Source organism: Olea europaea, chromosome 15 (assembly GCF_002742605.1).
Source record: "Olea europaea var. sylvestris chromosome 15, O_europaea_v1, whole genome shotgun sequence".
NCBI lineage: Eukaryota > Viridiplantae > Streptophyta > Magnoliopsida > Lamiales > Oleaceae > Olea > Olea europaea.
Window position 1 is genome coordinate 27,505,984 of NC_036251.1, and position 24,824 is coordinate 27,530,807.

The following is a 24,824-nucleotide window of genomic DNA, read 5'->3' on the forward strand; positions in this document are numbered from 1 at the left end:
TCCCTGACTTGCTGCTTCCTTATCAGATTTGTGAGGCATATTATTTCACCTTTTGTATCTTCAACACTAAGCACCAAGGTCCCATCGGGCGTGCCAAATTATTTCGCGCGGGTAGTCGCTAACAATTAAAAAAGGGATCAGACGATTGTGTAAGGAACAGACCTCTTGAGACGAAATCTCAAAAGGGGGTGTTTTATTGGCGATGACTTACAATTGGAAATAAACAGAATGCCTCCAAGGGGCGCAAACACACGAGTACTAAAAGAAGTGTTTAAATCTAAACTAAGGAATTAAAATTACATATTCTCTGTTTGAGAGTGTTTGATTCGGGGTCCTTTTCTCTATGTCTTCTCTTCCTTTTATATTCCCTTGATGATTTCTTCGTGACAAACCGCTTGGAAACTGCTTGATTGCTGTATAACTACCCACTTTCTTTATGATGGCTAACTTGTCGTGGAACTGCCGTCTCTAACTGTTGCTATTACTCTTTGTCATTCAACCGCCTTTAATTGGGCTCCTTGAATCGTGGAATGTGATAAGATCAGTCAATAACTGCTTCAATAACTGCTATTCTGAATAACCATAATGTTTTATGCTTGCTAAGATCCTGGGTGATTCGAAGGTTTGGGTGAGAACGGGGTTATCGCTCTGGATGACCGTAAGGTACTCCATTCGCTCAGATTCTGGGCGTCTTGCAAGCTTGAGCGATGATGTTACCGTGTTCGTGGGCTTCCACCGCATTCATCAATAATTCTGTTTGGACCTTTATCCTGGATTCCTCAATTGGGTTTCACTCTTTGGGTTATTTGATTTGGGCTGTACTTTTAGTGTGTCAACAGATAGATTTAGATTACATTTTCATGAACACGCACAGTAGCACTGTTTAAAAAAAAAACGTGAAGGATGGGGTAGGAGGAGGAGATCAATGATAGCAAGAATCGGAAGGTTGGGAGTCGGCAGCCAGTTGCTCGCATTACAAAAAGTGGGGAACAATATTTTCAACTTTTTTGATTGGTGAAAAATGACGAAGAATACATCCAACTTCAAATGATGGTCATATTGGAGATAACCGATGGGTCACGAGTGGTCCAATGATGGATTGGGATTTTAGATTTTCGAACCCTTTGCCCCTTGGATTCGAGTCCCTTTTCTTTTGCGTATGCCAAACCTTCTTCTTTTTCAGTGTTGACGTCGTGGGTGGTGGTGGTGGTGATTCTAGGGTGGTGGCGGGGCTCGAATCAATCAAGGAAATTGGATGGAGGGATTTTCCAGAGGCAACATGATGGGCAATACAACATAGGTTGTTCGAGGAGTAGATTTCTTGCTGTATCTAAGATCTTATAAAGGATAAGTCAATGGTATACGGCTCCTACATTGGAGGCACATTTTGTCTATAGAAGAGTTTGGGTTAAAATGTACTCCTATCCTTGTGTAACACCATGAGAGAGTCATCCATGGTTTTGAGGCCATCTTTTGTTTTCGGAATAAAATATGCCAATGAATTTTGTCTTTTGTTTTCTGAAGGGGTGATGTAATCTCAAATACACCAAAGCAATACTTCGGGCATCCTATTTCCAAGGCATATAGCAGGTAATCGCAACGAGTCTTTAAAGTATAAATTATTTTTATTTTTCCTGTTGAGTTATGATTTATACAATGAATTTTTTTTTTCTATTGATTGATCAAATTATCACTTTGACTATATTGTTATGGCCCTTGTTTGAGTCCCATTTTTCCACCAAAATATATTTTTCAACAGTGATTTGATACCATTTAAATCACACATTTTTCAATAAAATAATATTATACGCAAATCAAAAATATTTTCTTATTTTTTAACAATATATTTTTTATCAATACACTATTCAAAAATTCATTTTCTCCTTCAAAATGGGGCTCAGGCATAATATGTATTTGTTTTGAATATATAAAAAAAATATTAATTTAAGGCAACGATGGTGCCAAATGAAATGATTCCCGTCCGTTGCAACAAGATCGGAAATTACTAGAATTGGCAGGCCGCAGACCTTAGATATTCTTGACAATCGAACAGGCTACAGCCTTTTTCACCCCACTCCTTTGATCCCATGAGCAAACCATAATTTCCACCTCGTTGACGTGGCGATTCCATATTGGCTTCCCGCTTCCAAAGTCAAAGGACGACAGCCTCCCATTGGCAATTCCCATTGAACTAACTACCTAGGCCACCCCATCCCACCCCACGCGACCCCAACCGTCCAATTTAAAGCATTTTCGATTCACCAAAACTACATTCAAATTGAGTATCTGACAATGAATTGGGTAGATTCCATGGAGTTATTGGACGTTGATTCGCCGTATGAGTTATTGTTCAAAGCTGCTCTGTTGATACCAATTTCTCATTATTTATTCGGACTTTTGTTTGTTTTGATTGTATTTCTGTATAATTTTCTGGAAATGCACGTTCTTGGAGATCTATTCACCGGGTTCAGAGGACAACCAGTTACTTTGACTTTCAATTCTTCCTCTCAAGTCTACCAAGATATTGCTTCCCGGTGTAAAACTCTTCATGGAAGGTATAGAGGGGAAATAAATAAATTAAAAGTTATAGTTAACTTAACAATAGCGCAACTAGATTTTACTAGGTAAATTGCTTGTTTAGGGTTTTATTCCCTGTTTTTATTTCACGGATTTTATACTCTATCACTTTTCAAACGAATTTGTTTTTTAATTTTTATTATATTTGGGTGATTAAAAATAGGTATTTATCGACTCCATGGCTCTGCAGTCCTCATCTTCAGACTGGATTTTTACATTTTTTTGGAAGGCCACCTGTTGTCAACTATAAGAGGTGAGGTTTGATCTAATAACATTTATATGGACTGATTATTAACACTTTACACTCTTTTGAAACAAGAACAATCAGTGCGACAATGCAAATGGATTTTTTATTTATATATTGGTACATTTGAATTTCTGTATTTCTCGAGTAGCTTGGGACTAAAATACTTGCAAAGATCCATTGTTTCATGAAACGAAGTTTTTTGCTAGTACTGATTCTATGCAATGTCCAGACAGCTTTTTATAACCTCAGATGAAGGGACCATAGCTCTGGATTGGCTAACGAATGCTGAAGGTAAAGTGTCTTTCACTTTATTTTTCTTAACTGTGTTTTAATGTTTTTAACCTTGAACTATATCTCAATAAAATATTGTTTAGGTGAAGTTTTGATCATAAATGATGTTACATATCCTTGAAGAATTCATTGTAGTCCATGTTGTTTCGAGGACATATCTGCTATAACTTGTTTATCGACTTAATTGATATATATTTGTCATTTATGTAAAATTATTTGTTGCTGATTTTGTCCTTTTTATTTTTAGTTAAGAAACAAGCTACTCAACTAAATGATGCAGTTCAGATTGATGGTAAAGATCCAATCATGATTGTCGTTCCTGGCTTAACAAGTGATTCTGATTCTGCTGTAAGCTATCCATTGCTTTCAAACCATTCCATTTTTTTTTTTTTAATTTTTTTTTTGGTTGTCTTCTCTCAGTCAGTATATTATGTTTGTTGTTAACGTAATTTCTTCCTTTTCTTACAAATAAATGTGGTCGTATCCAAATGTTGCCACTCTTCCCCATCCCATCCCAGTTCACTTTTTCTTACCAGACATTAAACTTTCCTTCTGAAAGAGCTTGTAGTTGTCTTCATTGAAGGTCGTGCCATGACTCTTCCTCATGGAATTAAAGCAAATAAACTTTGAATAACTTAGGAAATGTTAGTGATCGAAGCGGTTTTATTGGTTAAGTTCTTCGTAAAAATGGTGCCAAACTCTAGAGATAGTTGATGATACTGGTTGAGAATCTTATTCCATATGTTTTAGAATATTGAACAAAAGTTCTTATTGTACCCATCTATGTATATGCATTCGTAAATGTAAGTATATCTTATCTTGTGTTGCTATAGCAACAGTAAAAAGGATTTGTTCTGTTAGTTCTCTCTTTGGAAGCATTCCATATAAAGTTAGTATGGAAATGTACTTTGTCAACTCATTATCATGCTGGCATGTGGCCAATTTCCAACTTTTTTTTTCCAAATATCCTTCTTTTGTGATTCTTAATTGTTGGCTGTAAAGGTCTATTTGAATTCTGCAATAGTGAGGTTCAAATGTGATTTTGAGATGACATGAAAAACAGGTCAAAAGGAAATCTCGTGATTTAGAAATGCACTGTGGATAACTCTCAATATTTTTTCTCCATTAATTTCTTTTTGATTGCTATAATACAAATAAGCATTAAATAGTCTTGTGCAGGTCTTTGTATTTTAGGACTTTTACTATCATCTTTTAGCTAGAAGACTTGCTTTTACTACTTTTTTCTCTTTAATGTACTATTATCTAGAAGACAAGAACTAGTTTTTGTACGAGGATATATTTTCTTGGAGATTTAGGCATTCATGATCAGTTAAAAGAAATAATGTTCTTTTGGCTTTTCAGTGTATTATAACCCAGAATTAGTCTGACTGTTTTTCTCTTCCTAATGTGTTTCGTGTTAAACAGTATGTCAAGCATTTGGTTTTCAAGATGGCTAAGAGTGGCTGGAATGTTGTTGTGAGCAATCATCGGGGCCTTGGGGGTGTATCAATAACTGTGAGTACGCTTTGCATGAATATTTCAATTGGAATTGATAGATTTGTTTCGGCAAGGGAGGGACTACTTTATATTATATTTATCTATTGTGATTAATTTTGATGGGTTTTGTTTTATATATATATATATATATATATATATATATATATAGAGTATCTAGTTGCAGGGCCAGACCTGAGGTGAGGCAGGTGAGGCCCTCACTTCAGACCCAAACTCAAAGGAGTGTCAAAATTCTGGACTTTTCCTTTCCTTTTTACCTTCATAGCTTACTGTTTTAGTTTTCATTTTCCTTTATGAAAGGTCATGAATTCAATCCCAATTTCCCCTCATGTCCTTTTCCTTTTTCTCTTCTCTTGGGAAATTTGTGCAATCAATCCCCAACTTTTATAGTCTCTGGCAAATTCATCCCCAATATTTAAAAATGACTTTTGAGTTTTCTGACCTTTTCTTCCATTTGCATATTTCGTCTTGTTTACAATAATTTGTCAACTTCTGCCTTAATTTTTTTCACTTTTAGAAAGATAAAGTTGAAAAATGCTATAAATAACACTTAACTTAATCGCTCGGGACCTAAATGTTTCCGTCACTTGTAATTATAAAATCTAGAAAAAGAATTACTCAAATTCTTTTACGCATAATTCTCATCAAAATATAGTTGAGTGGACAGTCATTTGCGAAGAAAATTGTGTAAAACTTTCAAAGAAGGATGGTTAGTTAATTAATAACTTGATTTTAAATGTATTTTTCTTACTTATAAGTCCAGAAAGGAAATTTTACTGGCTGTTTACTTTATTTTGTACTTATGTGCATTGATAACTTTGATATCCATTTATTTTAACAATCATTTTTGGTTTATTTAGTTTGTTTTAATCAAAACTTGATTTTTTTTTTTTAAAAAAAAAAAAATACAGTGTTGTCAATTTTTTGTGTGCCATATTTTATTCTATTTTATTACTGTTTATTCAAAATGATTACTTTTAGATTATACTGAACAAAGTTTTTAACTAAAGTAAGTAAATTTATTATTTTTCTTAAGCAGCTCCACCTCTGAGTAGAGCTACTAAATTACTAAATGTAACTTGTGGTAATGATCAAAATGTTGTCCAAATAAATAATGATTATAATATAAATTGCAATGCTAGTACCATTTAAATGATCATACGGTACATTTCCCTTCTTATTGTTTAATTATTATGTAACTATTTTGGATGTTACTTTTGTTTTTAGTGTTGAGTTTTAAGTTAATAGATTTGGTTCCATAAAACTTTTTTGAATGACAAAATTGAATGCATACTACTGTTTGGGACCCAACTGCTCAAATCTTGGACAACACGAAGAATCATGGTTCAACTGTTCGACAACATTAAAAAATAAAAAACTCTGCCCTCCATCTTTATCCATCCAAGGGATGGAAAGGTAGAATTTCCACAATAAATGCAAACCCCTTTGACATGATTTGAGGATACAAATTCTTGTTGTGCCCAAAAAATTTATTTTGGTTAGAATCATTAGCAGAAATAATAAAATGATTCTATTGATATATTCGAGTAATTTAGTTATGGGCTGTATCTAGTTATGATACTGTGATAGATGTTTAGTTTGAAGAAATTTATGGATCGAGTTGCACAAGAGGGGAAGAGAGGAGACAAGAAAGGGAGCCAGGGTGAAGGCCACCAAAACTCACCGTAATCATTCATTTAAGCTCCCGTTTGGCCTCCATTACATCTCATCAAAATTAATTAAATTTTTCTCTCTTCTATTTTCAACCACACAATCTTCAATTAAATAATATTACACGTAAATCGAAAACTTTTCATTCTTTTACAACCATCTATTTTTCATAAAAAACACTATTCTCCCCATTATAATGAAAATTAATGGGCCAAACGGGGGCTAAGGAGCACTACCTGGTAGAAACATAAAAAAATTTAGTGCTTGTTTGATAAAACTTTGAGTTTTATCAACTTTTCAATTGGTCGAACTTTAATTTTAATTACATATTTCATGGGATCCACAACTTTTATTAACTTTTCAATTATACATTTCAATCAACTTTATTAAAAACTGATAAAATCAAAAGCTTTATCAAACAACCCCTTAATTTGGAAGGTTCTTGCATTGCCAAGAACACATTCTGTTGCTTGATATTTTTTTAAAAAATTTTCGTGCATAGAAAATAGCATGTAGTTTGTTTTTAGTCCATGCTTTTATATTTTACATCTAAATATGTAATGATTAAATGTATTCATGCCACCAGTCTGATTGCCTCTACAATGCTGGATGGACAGAGGATGTACGTAAAGTGATTGACCACCTTCACTGTCTATACCCTGAAGCTCCTCTATATACTGTTGGGACAAGTATTGGTGCTAATATTCTGGTACCAGGGATTCCTCTGCTGTTTTAATTTCTTTCATGGGATTGAATGCACTTCTTTAAACAAGCAGCATTTTGTTATTAAATGGTTATACTTATTTCTTTCATAGAATTAAATCCACTTATTTAAACAAGCAGCATTTTGTTATTTACTTGTTACACTTAACTGTTATTCTCTACCATAATAAAAATATAAAGATATATTTTTTAACCAAAGCAAATTGCTGACAGGGGATAAATTACGGTAAGGAAGATTTAAGGAGTTGGACATGTTTTGCATTGAATAAAAGAGGCCCTTGTTCTTATGAGTGAGTATATCTGAGTAGAACAGGTTATAAGATCTAGGGATAGATCAAAACAAACATGGTTCGTTGTGACTCTTAAGTGTCTATTTGCATAAAATTTTCTAGTGAGCTAGCAATGAACTAAATGGAGTAGTGACAAAAGATTCATGTAGCCCACCCCCAAATAATTGTGAACAGAGCTTAGTTTGCTGTTGTATTGAAGTAAAGCCAATTGTATGCATAGTAGGGATTTCTCGTACAAGGAAGATTATCAGTTGTACAGGATCACATCTTGACACTTTAGACGTACTAAATACTTTTGAACTTTGGAACTAGGATACTCTGGATGGAGAATTAGTGCTTACTAGTAGGCTTTCACTCTACACCTCTAGCAAATAGGCTTGCAGGATACGTCATCCAACCTACGAGGTCCCTTGTTTCTAATTGTTCTCTTAGGTTCATTGCCTTGTGTGTCGTTGAAATAATTGGACTCTGTGGGTCCTTATGTATTAGTTGCCACTTTCTTGGATTGAACCTAATCCACCTTCCCAGCATTCTCACTTTCCCACATAATTGGGAACCTAAATCTGTTGTAACTTTTTTGTTCCTTTATCTATTACTAATTTTTCCATCTTAATTTCTTTGGCACTGATGCTCACCTGTAAATTTTTGAATACAACATTGGCTCAAAATAGGAATTAAACATTATGTTTCTTTTATTTATTTATTTTTTCTGTGTTTTTTTCATTGAGGATTCTTGTGATCTTACCATAAGGCATTCCAGGATGAGAAATGAAGATTATTAATTCCTCAGATATTGTTCTAAATGTAGTTGCTCATCTTTTCTATAAGCATTTGTTTGAATCCCACATTCTATAGAACATTCGTTCAATGAAGTCTTAAGTACACGTGCTGAATCTTTAATGAAGTTGTATAACACTCATTTCACATTTCGTGATTTTGTTCATGGAATTGAATTATAGGTTAAATATCTTGGTGAGGATGGAAGTAATGTCCCTCTTATTGGGGCTGCAGCTATCTGTTCTCCTTGGGACCTTTTGGTTAGTAGCTCTCAATCTATTCCCTGATGCATCATTAAATTGTATCAAAGAAATCGATTTTTGACTGGTGTAAATTTATAGTTCATAATTCCCAATTTACAAATTTGCTCTACTAGTCAATTAGTTGTGGCTCTATTTTCGTATCTTTTTCAGGATGCTTCAATTCATCGCTATATTTGATTGTCTTCATCTTTCTTTCCTTAGCTAAGTTCCTCGGTTTCATCATTTTGAATCTTTTGTTGTGTTGAAATCAGGATAGTTACCTACATCCTAATCGTAAGAGATGCACAACCTTTTTTGTATGGTAAAATTACAGGAAAGAGTTGTTAATGTTTGATGGTTCAACAAGAATGTGAAATTATCAAATTATAGACATTGCATATTGCTAAAATTTCTTTCCTTATTTTTGGTTCTTCTGTTTCACATTACAAAATTGTCTTGTTCACCTATTTAAATGTGAATTAAATTTATACTCGACTCCAAGCCTCCATTTGGCAAATTTATAAATAGGAATACTAGTGAATCCCATGAAATATGTGGATAATAAAGAGTAGTAGTTATGAATATGTGGTTGGAATTAATGTTTGATTTTAACTGAATTTGTAAATGGTATCCAAGCAAAGGCCAAGAATTTTCTTGGACTGATTGCTTACAGTGGGTTTTATCCTTTCTTGTTCTGTACTTATTATGTGTATCTTAGTGTGGGAGAAAGATTTGATGCTTTCGCTGGCTTCCTATCAGTTTTCTTGTAGAATTCACCATTTAGCTGCTCTGAATTGAAATCTCCTTTCTTCATTGTTTCCAGATATGTGACCGGTTCATTAACCGTAGACCTGTGCAGAAATTTTATGACAAAGCTCTAACCTTCGGCTTAAAAGGTTATGCGGATTTGTACGTCACATCTTCTTGCTAAATGTTTTATATGTACTTACCTATTCTGTCATCAGAAGTCTTACATATTTAGCAGATTGAGAAATTGTAGGGTCAGTAATATTCTGCATTTTCCTTAGTTCAGTCATTAGGTATCAACCTCGATTTGTTTTCAATATCTTCTAATGATTTAATCTGAATTTTTGTAGGCATCATGCTGTCCTTTCTCGTCTTGCAGATTGGGAAGGCATTAAAAAGGTGATCCCTGTTACTATTGATATCTCTTGCGAGTCAAGACTGTTTCTCTTTTAATAGACTAGAAAAATTCATAAATCACAATCAATCATGGTACTTGTACGATATTTTTTTATAATCTTGTTTGATAACACCCACTTGGCAACATCACATTCATCTATTTTAAAACCTGTTTTTGAATCAATGGTCCAGATTTTGACAACATCAATATTGTTAGCCACAATTGTCAACAACACTTGTATAAATAGCTTTATTCAATCACAATACATGAAATTCTAAAATTGGTTATAGTTGGTACTTAAAATTTCAAGTCTCAATGTTCAATTTCCGAACTAATTACCCTTCTTACATCCACTAAAGACATGACACAATTCTCGGCTGTTGCATGCTAAGCATGTTTGGGAAATGTTTATAAACAATTTAAATTATAATGCGTGGTGAATAAGTGAGTAGTGCTTGTCGGTCTCTCAAAATGGGTGGATAAAAAGTGGCTTGAGCGTTTATAATTAATTTATTACCATGCTATTTAGTTAACTTAACTAGCTTGATACACTGGATAGCATCAAGTATTTTGGGGGTAGGAGGATGGTGTTACAGAAAAAAGGGATTTAATAGTAATTTTAGCAAACATTATTGTCCTTGGACTTTTAGTAGACATAATGGTAAAAGGAGGCAATGTATATCCAACTTGCAAAATAGCACTAGGTGGTCTTTGAGGAAGATAGTGTAGACCAATGATTTAGTCCTGTGAATGAATGAAGGAAAAAATAAAAAAATACAAGATCACACTTTGCCAACACTGAATTAATTACTTCATTTCATGAAATCTCTCTCTTTTTGTTATATGGTCACCTTGTAATTTGAATTACGGTTATTACCAAATTCACAGGTACGTATTGTCTCGAAAGTTCAGAAAACATTCTACTATAAAGAAACAATGACCAGCCAAATAAATCAATATGAAGAAACCATTTATAGCCTTACCCCCAACCATCCATTCTATATTTCTAATAAGAAAATCCTGCATCAAGTATGAATTTTACTTGTCACGCGTATAATTTTGTAAGAACTTCTATATATATTGCTGCTGATATATCATTTGTGTTGAAGTGAATATAGATATATTTAGATATTGATGGTTATATTGATGTCACTTTTTGATATGATACAGTCACGTTCTGTCCGGGACTTTGACAATTATGCTACTCGTATTGTTGGTAAATATGAGGTAACAATCTTGGACCGGCGTCTTCTTTTTGCTTATCCTTAATCATTTAATATACTTGTTCTTTTTCCCAGACAGTGGATACATATTACAGGCGATGTAGCAGTTCTAGTCTTGTAGGAAATGTGATGGTCCCCCTTCTCTGCATCAGTACTATAGATGATCCAGTATGTACAAGTGAAGCAATTCCATGGGATGAGTGTCGGTATGTAGTCTGTGTTGTTCTTTTTAAGTGATTTCTGTGAATTTTCATTTTTAATCCTAGTAAGATTTAGGAAAAAAAGAAGAAGAAGACCAATATTAGCATTTTACGGTTGAAGATGGTAATTAAGGACGTCAAAAGGATACGTGTGATTAACAATCAAGCCACCTGTCTAGTTATGCATTTATTTTTTTGAATTTAAATTTAACTTACACTCATTTAAAGTTGGTCTAGCTGATGGGTTGTATTTGTTGGAAGAAAAGCAAGGACAACTAGATGGCATGGCTTGTTATCAAGAAATAATATGAATAAATTTTTCAATACTTAAGAATCTCTTGATTATATATAAATTTGATTAGAAAGTGTTTTGAGATGAAACAAATGGAATAGTAGACAAGAAATGAGGAATATCATTGTAAGCAAGATTTATTGCGACCTGAAGAAAACAATATATGGAGTTTATGATTAACATAGTGGATATATATCTACATGTGTGTAAAGATATTGACAATTAATTGCAAAAATGAAAAGAAATAAATAAGCATGAGATTTCTATAGATTCAAATGAAATACTGTTGAACCACACATACTATACCCAGTTTGTTATCATGAAGCTACTTCGAATAAAAGATCTTATGATCTCTAAGATTGTCCTTGCATTTGCTAAATCTAGATAGACTGGACAAAACAACTCTTGAATTTATGATAAAACACTTGGCTGCTAACCTGAACAATCTTTTTACCTGTCTTGATATGGAAATATGAAATATACTTTTAGTTAATTTATCTGTCATATTTGTAGGTTAAATAATAATATTGTTTTGGCCACAACACAGCACGGAGGACACCTAGGATTTTTTGAAGGGATAACTGCAAAAAGTGTCTGGTAAGACCTGTTTGCTCTTCGAAAAATGTAATTGGCATTTTAGGATTTCAGTGTTCAGAAAGTTTTATATACTTGTCTATAAATAGCTTTTGAGGAAAAATATTTGTGGAAGGTACTGAACATTTTTAGTGTTCATGGTGGTGGAGTTTTCTTTGGTATGAATGAAGGAAATGCTTTCATTTGGTTGAAGTATTGTTTGGGAGTACGTGCATATACATTACAATTGCTCGTTTTATGAACTGCTTCCATGCCCCTGTGTTAAAGTTACATAGTGTCTTAGCTCGTGTTTGACAACCATTTAAAAGAGTTTTTTTGGGGAAATGAGTTTTGGAATAATGATTTTTTGGAGAATCTATGATTAAAATGTAGGAAAATTTTTTGGATTTACGTGCAAAATATTTATATTGCGAGAACGTGATTGAAAATGAGTTTGAGAAAAAGAAGAATTTTGTTTTAATTGTTGTCAAATAGGGACTTAATATATATAATAAATAAGCTGTAGTTCTTGTGATTTTTCTTTGCTCAAGAAGCCTGTGTGTTGTTAATTTTCCTCTGTCACTTGCAGGTGGGTAAGAGCAGTTGATGAATTTTTTGGCGCTCTGCAGTCTAGTCCATTGTATCACAGGAAAAAGGAGGTTTGGAAACATTATTTGATTTTAAACATTTCATGAATCAGAAGTTCTATAGATTTATTTATTATCATTTTTTTTTGGTGGACACGGACTCGTGTACATACTGATACTGGTGTTGTTATATGGCGTCAAAATCATGTAATATTATGGTTTCGTCACTTGCAGGTGGGTAAGAGCAGTTGATGAATTTTTTGGCGCTCTGCAGTCTAGTCCATTGTATCACAGGAAAAAGGAGGTTTGGAAACATTATTTGATTTTAAACATTTCATGAATCAGTTCTATAGATTTATTTATTATTATTTTTTTTTGGTGGACACGGACTCGTGTACATACTGATACTGGTGTTGTTATATGGCGTCAAAATCATGTAATATTATGGTTTCTCGAACACAGATCATCCTGATAGGAAAGAAAATTGAGGTCATACAGGAAATTTGAGTGTCCCTGCATGTTAATTGTTATAAAGTAACCAGTTCAAAACAATGCAATAGAATAAATAATTTGTGCTTGTGAAATGTCTTGTACGATTAAACTAGTATTTGCACACATGAGATACAAATTTGAAGTGCTGACATTTCATAAAAATTTACAAAAAGGGAAGTTCTTAATGTAATAACTCATTAAAAATTGATGCAATAATCATCCGATTTGTATTACATATTTCTTTGGCTTACAGACACTATTTATTGTGAATCTCAATATTTGGGTACAGTTTGTTGTTCTTTCTTATTAAGACAACAGGGGATGGTACTTACACTTCTTACAGACTTTTTTTTACCAAGACTAAGAGAGTGGACATCTACCATGTAGTTTAATGTATTGTATGGCTTGTTTCTGTGCTAAGCAGATTGCAGTTCCCCAAATCAATCCTCAAGAGTCTTTGATTGATCAAGCTCCATATTTGAATGTTGAGGTAGACGGGCTGGTGACTGCAGTACGAAGTGAGCCAATAGCCGATGTGGGAGTTGAACACGAGGAGAATATCGATCAAAACAAGTCTGAAGATGCCATTCAATATGCAGAGGAAGTTAATCACAGAAATAGAGAGAGAGAAAATGAGAAAATTGAGCTTGTTGGCTACTCTGATATCACCAAACAAGATGCCAGTGGCATAACTACTCCGGTAAAGAAATGCTTAAACCAGATTTCGCGCCAGAACAGGAAATCGCTGTGGCTACTTGCTTACATTGCAATAATTATGACTTGGCCAGTTGTGGGTTCGGCCCCGCTATTGTTCTTAAAGAAAAAGTTTCAGAATTTTGTCTCCGGACCATCGCTTAGAAGATAGATGAACATTAAAATACTGTGAATCGTACTTGAATCTTTTACAATGTGCGGTGTAGTGGCTACCAACAAAGGTAAGTTCCTGTTTATTTATGAAAAGATAAAAGCGAATCAAAGAAAGTCTATATGATACACAAGAAAGAATGTTATACTATGTGACCGGGAATTTGTTCATGAAATGAACTATAACAATTTAGCTGTACTACTGTGCTAATCTGGAAATTGGTACTTTCTTCTGGTGAACTGTTCTTGATACGAAAGCATTCAGATAACTATGCATTTATTAGAAATCAGATTTACTACAGGTATAATTTTTCTTTTTCTTTTCGCCTGAGCTTTGACTGGTCGGCTTATGAAGCCGGAAAAAGTTACCGTCCCTTGTTCTTCTGAGCTAATATGGTGAATAATTTCATTAATATTTGACCATTAGCCGTAAACGTTGGTGCTTCAAAATGGACAAAATGAAGTATACATCTAGTTAAAGATTGTAAAATTCACATTTTAGACTAAAAAATTTAAAATAACTAGTCTTCAACATCATACGATGGGACCTCAATCTCACGATGAACTCAGTGACAGCCAATACAGGACCAAAAAAAAAAAAAAAAAAAAAAAAAAACCCCCTGACCTTTCAATCAATTCCATTCGATCTCATTCTTGCTTATTTCAAAATTGTCACAGCAGCAGCATAAGGCGTTTGTTAAAACAGACCCTACAATTTCAGCATATGGAACTAATGTTACATTGAAAAACCACACATCGTGGTAATGTTTAATGTCTACTGTTGTCAATGACTACGGTACACAAATCTAGTACAAGTTCTATCTTCCCTTGCTTGGAAAGAGAAGTGAATCAGAAGACATTCCAGAAAATGACAACTGATGACTCAAGGGATGACGTATCTGGGATATAAGATAACATAGGATCTAATTAGCTCGACTCATCTTGATTTTGGGCATGGCCTTCTTCATTTGGCGGGCACGCTCTTTAGCCTCTTTCTTGCGAAGAGCTTCAGCACTTAGCTTTGCCTCGGTCTCTTCCAACTTCTTTCTCTGCTCAGCCTTCTTTTTCTGCAAGGCTTCGTTCCTGGCGTTCTGAAGTTCCTTCTGAATCTCTTGAGCAATCTTTAATCGGGCTGCTTCTGTTTTAGATCGAGCCTGAGGTACATTGGTCAAATTTTAGAAAATCATGAATGATATTAAAATGCTGATATGTTTGTGTCGGTATAGTTGTACTCACGTGTGAGCTGAGCTTATATCGACCAATTAGATCAATGTAATAGGGGACAAGAGCAACCAATCGAGTCATGTCAGCCATGTGATTAGCATCTGGGAGAGCAAACTTGAACACCAGCATCTTCTTGTTTAAGCCCAAGTGTTTATCAGAAAAATGAATAGAGATGAAACCCTTTCCATATTTCTCAAATGGCTTCTCACCAAAGACCTGCATGAGTGCAAGGAAAAATTATATACTGCATGATCGTAGGGCACAAACACAAAAATCAAACTGGACCATACCATTGATTCCCAATTTTTAAGAAGACAACAGGAAATTAAGAGCATGTTTGGCTAATGTCTAAGACTTATTTACAAAAAGTCAACCAACTTTTTTATCCACATATTTTGTAGGACCCACAAGTACTATCTACTTATCCACTACTCATTTATGTATATTTATAAATTAAACAGATTATAAACTACTACCAAACATGCTTTTAATTGAACTCTGAGAAAGGTAGTGATTACAATGACACACATCTGAAGTAGCTGAGTGCCAAACACAAGAACATTATTATGCAAATATGTGATGCATTATTTAAGAAAACGGCATTCATTCCCACAAGCGAATTGATGCAATTCCATGTGCCCCCCCTCGAGATTGCAACTCTATCAGCAAATTATTTTTCACATCAGCTGAATACTGGAAGAGTGATAAGGTATAGCTGCCTGAAATCATACAGTTTGACCAGATTCCTATAGATTCGTGCAATTGTTTCAGTTCCACCAATACAGATTCGGGTTAATTCTATTCAATTCATTTTACATCCTTCTAACAGAGATGTTATAGCCACTTCTCTCAATTCTTTTAAGATGCATCCTAACCTTACTCTCGGACCACCACCAATCTTCTATATTCCAAAATCATATGATAGAGCCGTGAATCTATCCCCGAAAGGAAAAATAAGAAGGAAGAGATAAAGTATTACATTTTTGAGACCACCTGATGCATTCAGTTTTCCCCCCAAAAACAATCGCTTTCAAGCCTTCAACTTCCCTTACTCCAACAATAACACATGCAGTTCCTGCTAAACTTCATTTGCCCCACAGCAATATAGGTTCCCCCCACAAATGCCACGTCAGCAGCACTATAGACAATTCTTACAGACTTCAACTCAAGCCTACCAACGTGGATGCCACTTTTACTTGAGACTTAACATAGCCAAACAAACAACTCAAAGCATAAGATAAACACACATATATAACACAACCAAACGCTTTATAGTCTTCTCCTAGCTTATTTAATCATTCAAATTCCAATATCCTGTTGCTCTAATGTACTATAGTTTCATGTCCAGCTAGTTCAAACAGCTAATATACTTAAATGGTAAAGGCATATCAACATATACTTTAAGCAAAAATACCTAAAACAAGCAATCAAAATCAACATCCAAGTATTCTAAAGCACGAGGATATAAATACACACGTTATAATATCAAAATCAGATCAATGCATACCTGATCAAGCACAGCATCGGTGATCAAATCACCGGCAACCTCCTTGGATTCTGAGACCACCTGCAATTCCTCGGCCACCCACTTCCTCCCATTTGGAGGTGCCACTAGACCTGCAAAACGTTGCAAGTCACCAGCCTCCTTCTGCATTGTTTTTGCCAATTTCTTCCTAGCTAACGCAAAAACCACCTGATCCATAGCATCATCGTTCATGTACACCTCAAATGTAATCTCATCCTTACACGGCACCACCATGTTGTACAACCTCGAAATGAAATCATGCCTGCTCTTAAGCTCCATAGTTGCCAGCACTCCCGAGCAAAACCTCCTTCCGCTCGCATAAAACTTAAAAACATTCTGCCCCTCTTTCAACAACAGGGGAGAGTCCTCATTCTCGCCCACGCCCAACAAGCTAAAGTTCTTATCGAAAATAGAATCCTTGTTAGCAAACTTGCTCGCCCAGGCCAACGCCAAATTTTCATTCTCTTTCTTCCCTGTAAAATAATTGACCGTAAACATAATCAAGAACGAAACACATACAATCTCCACAGAATACGACGTCAGCTTTCTCGGAACCTCAACTTCCGGTACTTCCGATTTCTGAGGAGTCAAATCCGATTCCGATCCAGAGGCAGACACCGTAATTTCAGAAGTTTCAGGGGTTAAATGTTGAGGCACCCCCTCGAATTCATCCTCATCCCAGTAATCAAAAGCTGTAGAAGCAGACTTTGAGCTCGGATTCGGATCCGGATCCGATGATGGCGATTTAATTATGGGATCCGAATCGGAATCAGGAGGACCGTGGTGGGACTCGGAAGTGGGTTGTGAAAGAGAGAGGGGGGGAGGAGGAGTTGACCGAAGAGGAGGAACAACTGCATCGTTTGATTCATCAAGAACAAAATCTTCATCTTCATCGGCGTCGAACCCTTCGAAGTGGGATTGGGCGGTTGTGGGGGAGGCGGAGAGGCGGTGAACGAGGAGGGAGAAGAGGGAGAGAAGGGCAATTAGGTATAAAAGAGAGTCACCTCTTGGGAGGAAGAGAGAGAGTGGAGAGATGAGGAGAGATGAGGAAGAAGATCGCTTCGCCATTGTTGAATTCTTGATTGATTGATTGGCGTCTGGAAATGTTTCAGTAATGAGTATTGGGGGTGAAGTCTCCAAAGTGAAAAGAGAAAATGGAAAAATTTTCATAGAAGCCCCCCAGCTTCAATTTGTTTCGCCTTGACCTCTACATTTACCTTTGTCGTTCTATTGATGTTAGGGTATTTGGTATATAATGTGTACAATGTCAACGTGTAATATTTATTGAGATTAAAAGATAATATCATAGCTGTTATGTAAACATAGTAGTCTTGGATATATTAGTTTCCAACCTCTTACGTCGCATTTGCATTTTGCGTCATTCATCTTTACATTCATTTGACAATGAAATAACATATTTATCAAGAATTTATAGTGTCATAGGGCACAGAATTGAAAATCGACTTGTCTATTAGCTAATTTACAATCTAGTTATACTCATCTTATAGCGAATGTTCTTATAAGATCCATACCAATTTTTTATTCTATCATATAGATGGTTGTGAATCAAATTCCCTTGTGTTCTTTTCTTTCCATCTAAAACTAGACGCATTGTGGAAAGTAAGTGACCCAAGGGATGTTTAGCTCTTTTCTTTTTCTATTTTTCATTTAAAACGTAGGATATATTTGTCATTTCATTCGATTTTAGTGATTAAATTAGACAAAGGACGATTTGTTGCTAATTAATTGGCAGGTTGGGATGAATGGTGCCAATAAGATTGATCGAGGGCATCTCTTAACTATTTTTGAAAATGATATATGCAGCCCACTATTTACTTACTATTTTGCCTCTATTTGGGTTGGATAAAAATTAAACTTTTAGTAGATTCTGATACAAGTCTATAAAATATGCTGTAAAAAGTGTATAAAAATCGTGAGTTTTATAAAATGTGTGACTTAAAATGGGTTTGAAAAAAATGAGTTTTAAAAAATAATGGCCAAATATAGATTAAACAAGATCGACTATCGAATCCCACAGTAGGAAAGCGATAAACTAGTTTTTTTTGATGTTTTAGCACTTCTCGAGTAAATAATGCGGTTGATTCAAACTTGAATATCTCGGAAATAAAATCCCCACGTCACTGTTTAAAAAAAAAAAAAAAAGAAAGAAAAAAAGAAAAGAGAGAGACAATAAAATGTAATAGAATGCGACCCAGCTACTATGATTATGAATGCATTGGGACCATAGCTGCAAATTTCCCCAAGAAAAAATAATTAATTTGTTCCAAACGCGTCTCCTAACAAAAAATCAGTTACAGATTTTCTTTTAGGTGGGTGCTGTTTCCTCTTCTCCATGATTCAACCCCCAGTAGAGAAGAGTCTTCCCCAATCCTCTATCTCTCTCTACGATCTAAGATTTCTGAGAGTAAAGACAAAAATCCAACGTCGTTTCCCAGCTGGATCACTGTTTAAAAAAAAAAAAAAAAGAAAGAAAAAAAGAAAAGAGAGAGACAATAAAATGTAATAGAATGCGACCCAGCTACTATGATTATGAATGCATTGGGACCATAGCGGCAAATTTCCCCAAGAAAAAATAATTAATTTGTTCCAAACGCGTCTCCTAACAAAAAATCAGTTACAGATTTTCTTTTAGGTGGGTGCTGTTTCCTCTTCTCCATGATTCAACCCCCAGTAGAGGAGTCTTCCCCAATCCTCTATCTCTCTCTACGATCTAAGATTTCTGAGAGTAAAGACAAAAATCCAACGTCGTTTCCCAGCTGGGTCTTTATCATTTCCAGCTTACAATTCGGCCAAATTAACCGCAATTACACTTTATTCGCTTCCTCCACCGAGTCACCGACTATTGTAGATCTTCCATTTAACGATATCGAATTTCATCTTTAACTTTAAGATCCCCAAGACCCAGTAAATTTTACTGGGATCGAAGTTAAAACTTGCTTAAGACGAGGAAGGAACATATTTGTTTAACCCTGTTAGTGTGCAATGAGATTACAATAGTTGGGATTTTTTGGTTTTCGTTTTTTTTTTTGTGTACTGTAAAGATGGAGGCGTCGGAGGCGGGTGTCGCGGTGGATGCGGCATCGGGTTCGTATAAGGGGATGTCTTCTGATAATATAAAAGGATTAGTGATGGCTTTGTCTTCCAGTGCCTTTATAGGTGCCAGCTTCATTGTTAAGAAAAAGGGATTAAAGAAAGCAGGAGCTTCTGGCGTCAGGGCTGGTAACTTGTGCTTTCACACTTCATTTTTAGCTATATTCTATGTGTATTTTGACTTCAATTTTGGAAATGTTGACAGTTGAAGATGCGTATTTTTGCATACTAATATTTGGAGATGCAAATTGGATCTTGTTCTGAAAATGAAGTAGATGTATGGTTATGGGAGAAACGGTACTGCTACAATTGTGCTGTGATTGCAATAAACTGTTGAGACCTTGAGTCAATTTCTTGGAGGTTATGTTGAAATATGGGAAATAAATGTAAACTTGATCTGCAGGCAATTGCATTTGAGAAATGCTAGGAAAAAGTTAGCGGCCTAAGGACATTTCAATGCTATCTCATTACTGGAGATAATGCTAAAGTTATGGTCCCTGAAATAGCAGTGCTCTCTTTCTGAAGTTAACCTTCATTAGCTTTAAGAACTTTGGATAGGGATCATTTCACTACTACTTGTTTTCTTTCCTCCTTACACTTCGAGAATATGTTGATCAGTTGAAATAATAATCATAATTGCCTTGCTCAAGCAGATAATTGAATACCATGGGGGTCGTTGTAACCTAGCTTCAGGTGGATTTCAAAGTCTCAACTGTTGTGCAGTAACTGAGTAGGATTTCATCTAATAGTTTAATTATAGAATTTTTACAATGTTAGACTTGTTTTTAATCACAGGGAAATTTATAAAAAACAAGGGGATCTAGCCAAAAATAAAATAAAGTCCATCACTAATGTGGCAATCGGCCAGTTGTTGCTTCGAGTGCTTCAGGCAAAACTTCTCAATTAAAAAAGCAATCCATCACTGCCGTATTAATTGGTGAGAAGTTACTAAACAATTTCTTTCACCACTGACTTATGGATGCACGATTGGAAGTTGAAACACATGCCTAAGAAAATATAAGGACATATAATGCTTAAGTTAGAATGATAATTTTTTTATTAGAAGCTCGTATAATTTAGTATGCTCGGGGTGGCTTATAAGTGAGCATATAAGAATGAGAGAGAGAAGGTATGTGAATTGTGAGAGCATACCTTATCTCTGTCATACTTCTAAGTTTGCTTTAAGACGTGCTTAATTTTTTCATTGACTCACTTCACTTTTGTGATTATATATATGCTCTGACAATCCCTGTTGTGGGATATCTTCTTGATCAGTTTTTTATTTGGTTCTTTGGTTTTCTCAGGATGTTTTTTGGAATCTAGCCATTAACTTCTACTTTGTTTTTCTTTCTACAGGAGTTGGAGGGTATTCATATCTATATGAGCCGCTATGGTGGGTGGGTATGATAACAAGTGAGTAATTTTCTCTATTTATCACTGTATAGTCGAAGTAATTTGATCAAATCACCATTATTTTACCCACTTGAACATATTTTAAACAAGAAAAGAATCTATTATCCATAGAGGTAATCATAGATGACTTCTTCTTGGTTTCTCATTTCTACTTACTGGAACCAAAAGGAAAACCGAATGCGTTTGCCTGTTTGATCTACTTTATAGTAATATTTTTATGCTGCTTTTTATCCATCATGAGCTCTGTAAAATGTCATATACCATACACCAATTTGTTTCCCAACTCATTCATGCAAATGGAAGGACAGATGTCATATACCATACACCAATTTGTTTCCCAACTCATTCATGCAAATGGAAGGACAGATCCATTGTTCACTAACTCGTTCTCCATCTCATACATAGGATTAATTTTCATTATTTTCTCATCATGCTCTTGTTGAGTTCTTTCCTTCTTGTTGATATCTTCCATTTTCAGTTCACTATTTTTTTCCTCTTTCGTTCTTTCTTTAATATATTACATTTAGAATTGTCGCATAAAGTTTTTAGTTCCCTCCTTGTATTGCAATACAAGTTTCTTTTGGTGTAATTTTCTGAAACTTAAACCTCTCATGGTCATTTACTGTGCAACAGTGATTGTTGGAGAAATTGCCAATTTTGCTGCTTATGCATTTGCACCAGCCATTCTGGTTACCCCTCTTGGTGCACTCAGCATTATTATCAGGCATGATATTATGTCGGAGATCTTAACTAAATAATATGATACCTTGTTTTAGTACTGATCAATGTGAGTTTGTTGCAGTGCTGTACTTGCACACATTATTCTACGAGAGAAGCTACACATTTTTGGTGTTCTTGGTTGTGCTTTATGTGTTGTCGGTTCAACCACTATTGTTCTTCATGCTCCACAAGAGCGTGAAATTCAATCAGTCAAAGAAGTGTGGGACCTTGCTACTGAGCCAGGTGATTTGGTTTTGCACATCTCACTATGTGCTTCTGTTTTCACATTTGATCTACTGAGGTTAACAATTGTATCTCTCCTGCAGCATTTCTCTTTTATGCAACTCTGGTGATAGCAATTGCTGTTATTCTAATATACCACTATATCCCACAATATGGTCAAACTCATATAATGTTTTACATTGGTGTTTGCTCGCTATTTGGTTCATTATCGGTAGGTTGTGTTATTTTTTATAATATTTCTTCCTTGTTCAATCCCCCACCCAAAAGGAATTGGTTGTGGTTCTCTATGGCTTTAAAGTCATTGGAAATTCCCTGGCAGGTCATGAGTGTCAAAGCACTTGGAATTGCATTGAAGCTGACACTATCAGGAATGAATCAGCTAATATATCCGCAGACATGGGTCTTTGCTTTGATTGTCATTTCTTGCGTGCTTACCCAAATGAATTATTTGAATAAGGTGAAGAATAATTTTCTTTGTAAACAATTTCTTTCTCTACTTGTTCATGCGTAATGAGCTTTTAACTTGCAACTTCTATGTTTTGGAGGAAGTATTAAGTTGGTTCAAACATCTTATTGTCAAATCCCCTTTCTTTTGAAAAATCTAATGTCTGAACTCTTCAGTATCAAAGCAAGCATAGCTTCAATCTGACATGGCAATGAGTTTGCCATGTTAGATTGAGGGGGGAGAATCAATACACACTGGACAATTATATCCATTTCCCTCTTTCTCTTAAATTTGGAGTGTATGTATATTATGTAGTGACTAGTGACTGCTTTATTTCATTTAGTCTTCGGTTGCATAAATTTTGATTAGTATTGATGTAGCATCAAATTGTTTTGGATGGCTTATTTGTTGTTTATGTCCTTTTCAATTCTGATATCTGGTGAATTTTGAATGCAGGCTCTTGACACATTCAACACAGCTGTAGTTTCACCCATTTACTATGTTATGTTCACTTCTTTAACCATATTGGCAAGTGTGATCATGTTCAAGGTAATCCTTCTCCTGGTCCTTTTTTTTTTTTTTTATTTACTTGGATGGGTTCCATGAGTAAAGAATTTCAAAAGACAAAGTGCGCTCATTTTTTGCAAGATTGATCTAGGCTCTAAAACATTTGTTGCCAATTGTTAAAAATGGCTCAAAACTAGATAAAGTAGGTTGACATTTCCACCTCTTCAATGATGTGTCGGCAAAAACAAAGTGATTCTGATAATGGAGAACAGTCATCCCTTTTCTTCAAATACTTATTTGTCTATGTATGTTTTGGGGGTGGGGAATTGATAAATAATAAAAATCAGCCCATAACATCACCATTGCATTGTTGTCTTTATGTTAAGTCCCGGTCCCTTCTGATTCTTTGGCATAATTCACTACCTTGTATGTGGTTCTTTTCTAAACTTAACACTATTTCAGTGCACTTGACCTGGATGTTGGTTATTTAGGTTTGCTCTTGACTTGCATCTTGTATAATTTAAAGTTCAGTCCGGTTGCTAGCTATATGTGGAGGTAAACCAAGGAAAAGAAGAGAGTTGGGAAATTTCGAAGGTCTTAATTAAGATTGAAAATGTTCTTTTGTTTATATGGACAGGATTGGGACAGGCAGAACCCAACCCAGATTGTTACAGAAATGTGTGGATTTGTGACCATTCTTTCTGGAACTTTTCTTCTTCACAAGACAAAAGATATGGTTGATGGTAAGCGATGTACTCCTTCTTGTGGGCTTTATAGTTGTAGATTGTGCCTGTCCCATGACATGCCTTGGTGAATATTTTGATTCCCTCTGAATAAGAGCATGTTTGGCTTCGCTGAAATGTTAATGAAGTGGATTAATCTTTCTGCCAATTTTGACAAGAAGTGAGAAAAGCTGCTTTACTTTGAAAGTCTAATCCAAGTCCATTGAAACATGTGAAATTCTAAAATAAACGTTTTTACTTCTAACTAAACTTTTTAAGTTTAGCCTAACATGTTCTCCTTCATGGTTTGTTCTAAATATTGATTTGACTTTTTGTGATAAAAATTGTAATTTAGGTCCCACGACTATGGCTGCACGACTTCTGAAGCATGCTGATGAGGAAAATGGTATTGGTGAAGAAGGTATCCCTCTGAGGCGTCAGGAAAGCTTAAGAACGCCTTAATGTATTCCTTTTTATCTAATTTTTTTGTAGTTGACATCCCAAAGTGGTGGTTGTGCTGTTTGTGGAAGAGACGACACAAATGTGATATTGTGCAGTTGTATCACATACCCAATCAATAGCCAACAGGCCTTCAACACACAGTGGGAGGAGAGAATGAGTTTTTCCGTTTTTCTACCCTTTCCCTAGTCTGTAACTCTGTTATTCTCTACCAGTTAAGCTACTTAGACAAGGGTAGTCGTCTGGATTTAAAAACAGGTACTGCGTGTCAGCACCTATTTCGCTCCTCTTTTTTTTTTTTTTTTTTTAAGTCCAATGAATGCTTGACACGTGTTCCATGTTTTTAAATCCTGTCAAATGCCCTGTTTGTGTAGCAAAGTCCATTAAGAGAGACAATTTCTTCCTCTGGAACATGAATCTTCTTAAAACTCCGACCCGTTTTCTTCTCCCACAAATAGATCAACTCCAGCTGTGATATAATGTTGGTTGATGGCCGATGTAAAACGACACGATTGCATGCTCTTGGATCAGTCGTTTTTTGGGCATTTTGAAATTGCAGTAGTCACACATTGTGTGGCATATATGGGGTTGGTTTGTTTGAGTGTTATTTGGATGTGTCGATTAGATAGTCAGCTGATGGATTGCGACCGCTTCAAGGAATAGTGTAGTGATATCTTTTAGTTAGATAACTCTAATAATACACAATATTTAAGGTAAGTATGAGGTGGGCAAAATGGGCTTGAAGGT

The 24,824-nt window shown here is 35.2% G+C and overlaps 3 protein-coding genes across 4 annotated transcripts; 2 read left to right on the forward strand and 1 right to left on the reverse strand.

Moving 5' to 3' along the window:
* Positions 1-1,966: 1,966 nt before the first annotated feature.
* Positions 1,967-13,977, forward strand: LOC111410743 (embryogenesis-associated protein EMB8). The gene is made up of 14 exons (XM_023041240.1): positions 1,967-2,555; positions 2,741-2,830; positions 3,054-3,115; positions 3,363-3,463; positions 4,541-4,630; positions 6,888-7,010; positions 8,274-8,351; positions 9,157-9,242; positions 9,431-9,479; positions 10,648-10,704; positions 10,776-10,906; positions 11,706-11,789; positions 12,355-12,424; positions 13,269-13,977. The coding sequence occupies exons 1-14, from the start codon at positions 2,293-2,295 to the stop codon at positions 13,707-13,709; spliced, it is 1,725 nt and encodes a 574-aa protein (XP_022897008.1). The 5' UTR covers positions 1,967-2,292; the 3' UTR covers positions 13,710-13,977.
* A 352-nt stretch (positions 13,978-14,329) lies between these two features.
* LOC111410744 (uncharacterized protein At5g49945-like) lies at positions 14,330-17,576 on the reverse strand. The gene is made up of 3 exons (XM_023041242.1): positions 16,440-17,576; positions 14,945-15,148; positions 14,330-14,862 (listed from the first exon to the last, which is right to left on the reverse strand). Exons 1-3 carry the CDS (start codon positions 17,523-17,525, stop codon positions 14,632-14,634), a joined length of 1,521 nt encoding a protein of 506 aa, XP_022897010.1. The 5' UTR covers positions 17,526-17,576; the 3' UTR covers positions 14,330-14,631.
* Positions 17,577-19,072: 1,496 nt separating this feature from the next.
* Positions 19,073-24,450, forward strand: LOC111410745 (probable magnesium transporter NIPA4). Of its 2 annotated transcripts, XM_023041244.1 has the most exons (10): positions 19,606-19,697; positions 19,774-19,865; positions 20,925-20,981; positions 21,615-21,705; positions 21,784-21,944; positions 22,028-22,155; positions 22,264-22,401; positions 22,846-22,938; positions 23,534-23,639; positions 23,974-24,450. In XM_023041244.1, exons 2-10 carry the CDS (start codon positions 19,844-19,846, stop codon positions 24,078-24,080), a joined length of 903 nt encoding a protein of 300 aa, XP_022897012.1. In that variant the 5' UTR covers positions 19,606-19,697; positions 19,774-19,843; the 3' UTR covers positions 24,081-24,450. The 2 variants fall into 2 exon arrangements, with proteins under 2 accessions (XP_022897011.1, XP_022897012.1); XM_023041243.1 differs by lacking the exon at positions 19,774-19,865 and having other exon boundaries at positions 19,073-19,697.
* Positions 24,451-24,824: the final 374 nt, after the last annotated feature.

Bases quoted from the DNA above. Each gene is read 5' to 3' on its own strand.
- LOC111410743 (XM_023041240.1), top strand. From the start codon at position 2,293: ATGAATTGGGTAGATTCCATGGAGTTATTGGACGTTGATTCGCCGTAT. The intron at 8,352-9,156 runs GTTAGTAGCTCT...CATTGTTTCCAG, and splicing joins GTTCTCCTTGGGACCTTTTG to ATATGTGACCGGTTCATTAA. The intron at 9,480-10,647 runs GTGATCCCTGTT...GATATGATACAG, and splicing joins ATTGGGAAGGCATTAAAAAG to TCACGTTCTGTCCGGGACTT.
- LOC111410745 (XM_023041243.1), top strand. From the start codon at position 19,520: ATGGAGGCGTCGGAGGCGGGTGTCGCGGTGGATGCGGCATCGGGTTCG. The intron at 19,698-20,924 runs GTAACTTGTGCT...TTCTTTCTACAG, and splicing joins AGCTTCTGGCGTCAGGGCTG to GAGTTGGAGGGTATTCATAT. The intron at 22,156-22,263 runs GTAGGTTGTGTT...ATTCCCTGGCAG, and splicing joins CGCTATTTGGTTCATTATCG to GTCATGAGTGTCAAAGCACT.
- LOC111410744 (XM_023041242.1), bottom strand. From the start codon at position 17,525: ATGGCGAAGCGATCTTCTTCCTCATCTCTCCTCATCTCTCCACTCTCT. The intron at 15,149-16,439 runs GTATGCATTGAT...GCACTCATGCAG, and splicing joins CCGATGCTGTGCTTGATCAG to GTCTTTGGTGAGAAGCCATT. The intron at 14,863-14,944 runs GTGAGTACAACT...AATGTACCTCAG, and splicing joins GATATAAGCTCAGCTCACAC to GCTCGATCTAAAACAGAAGC.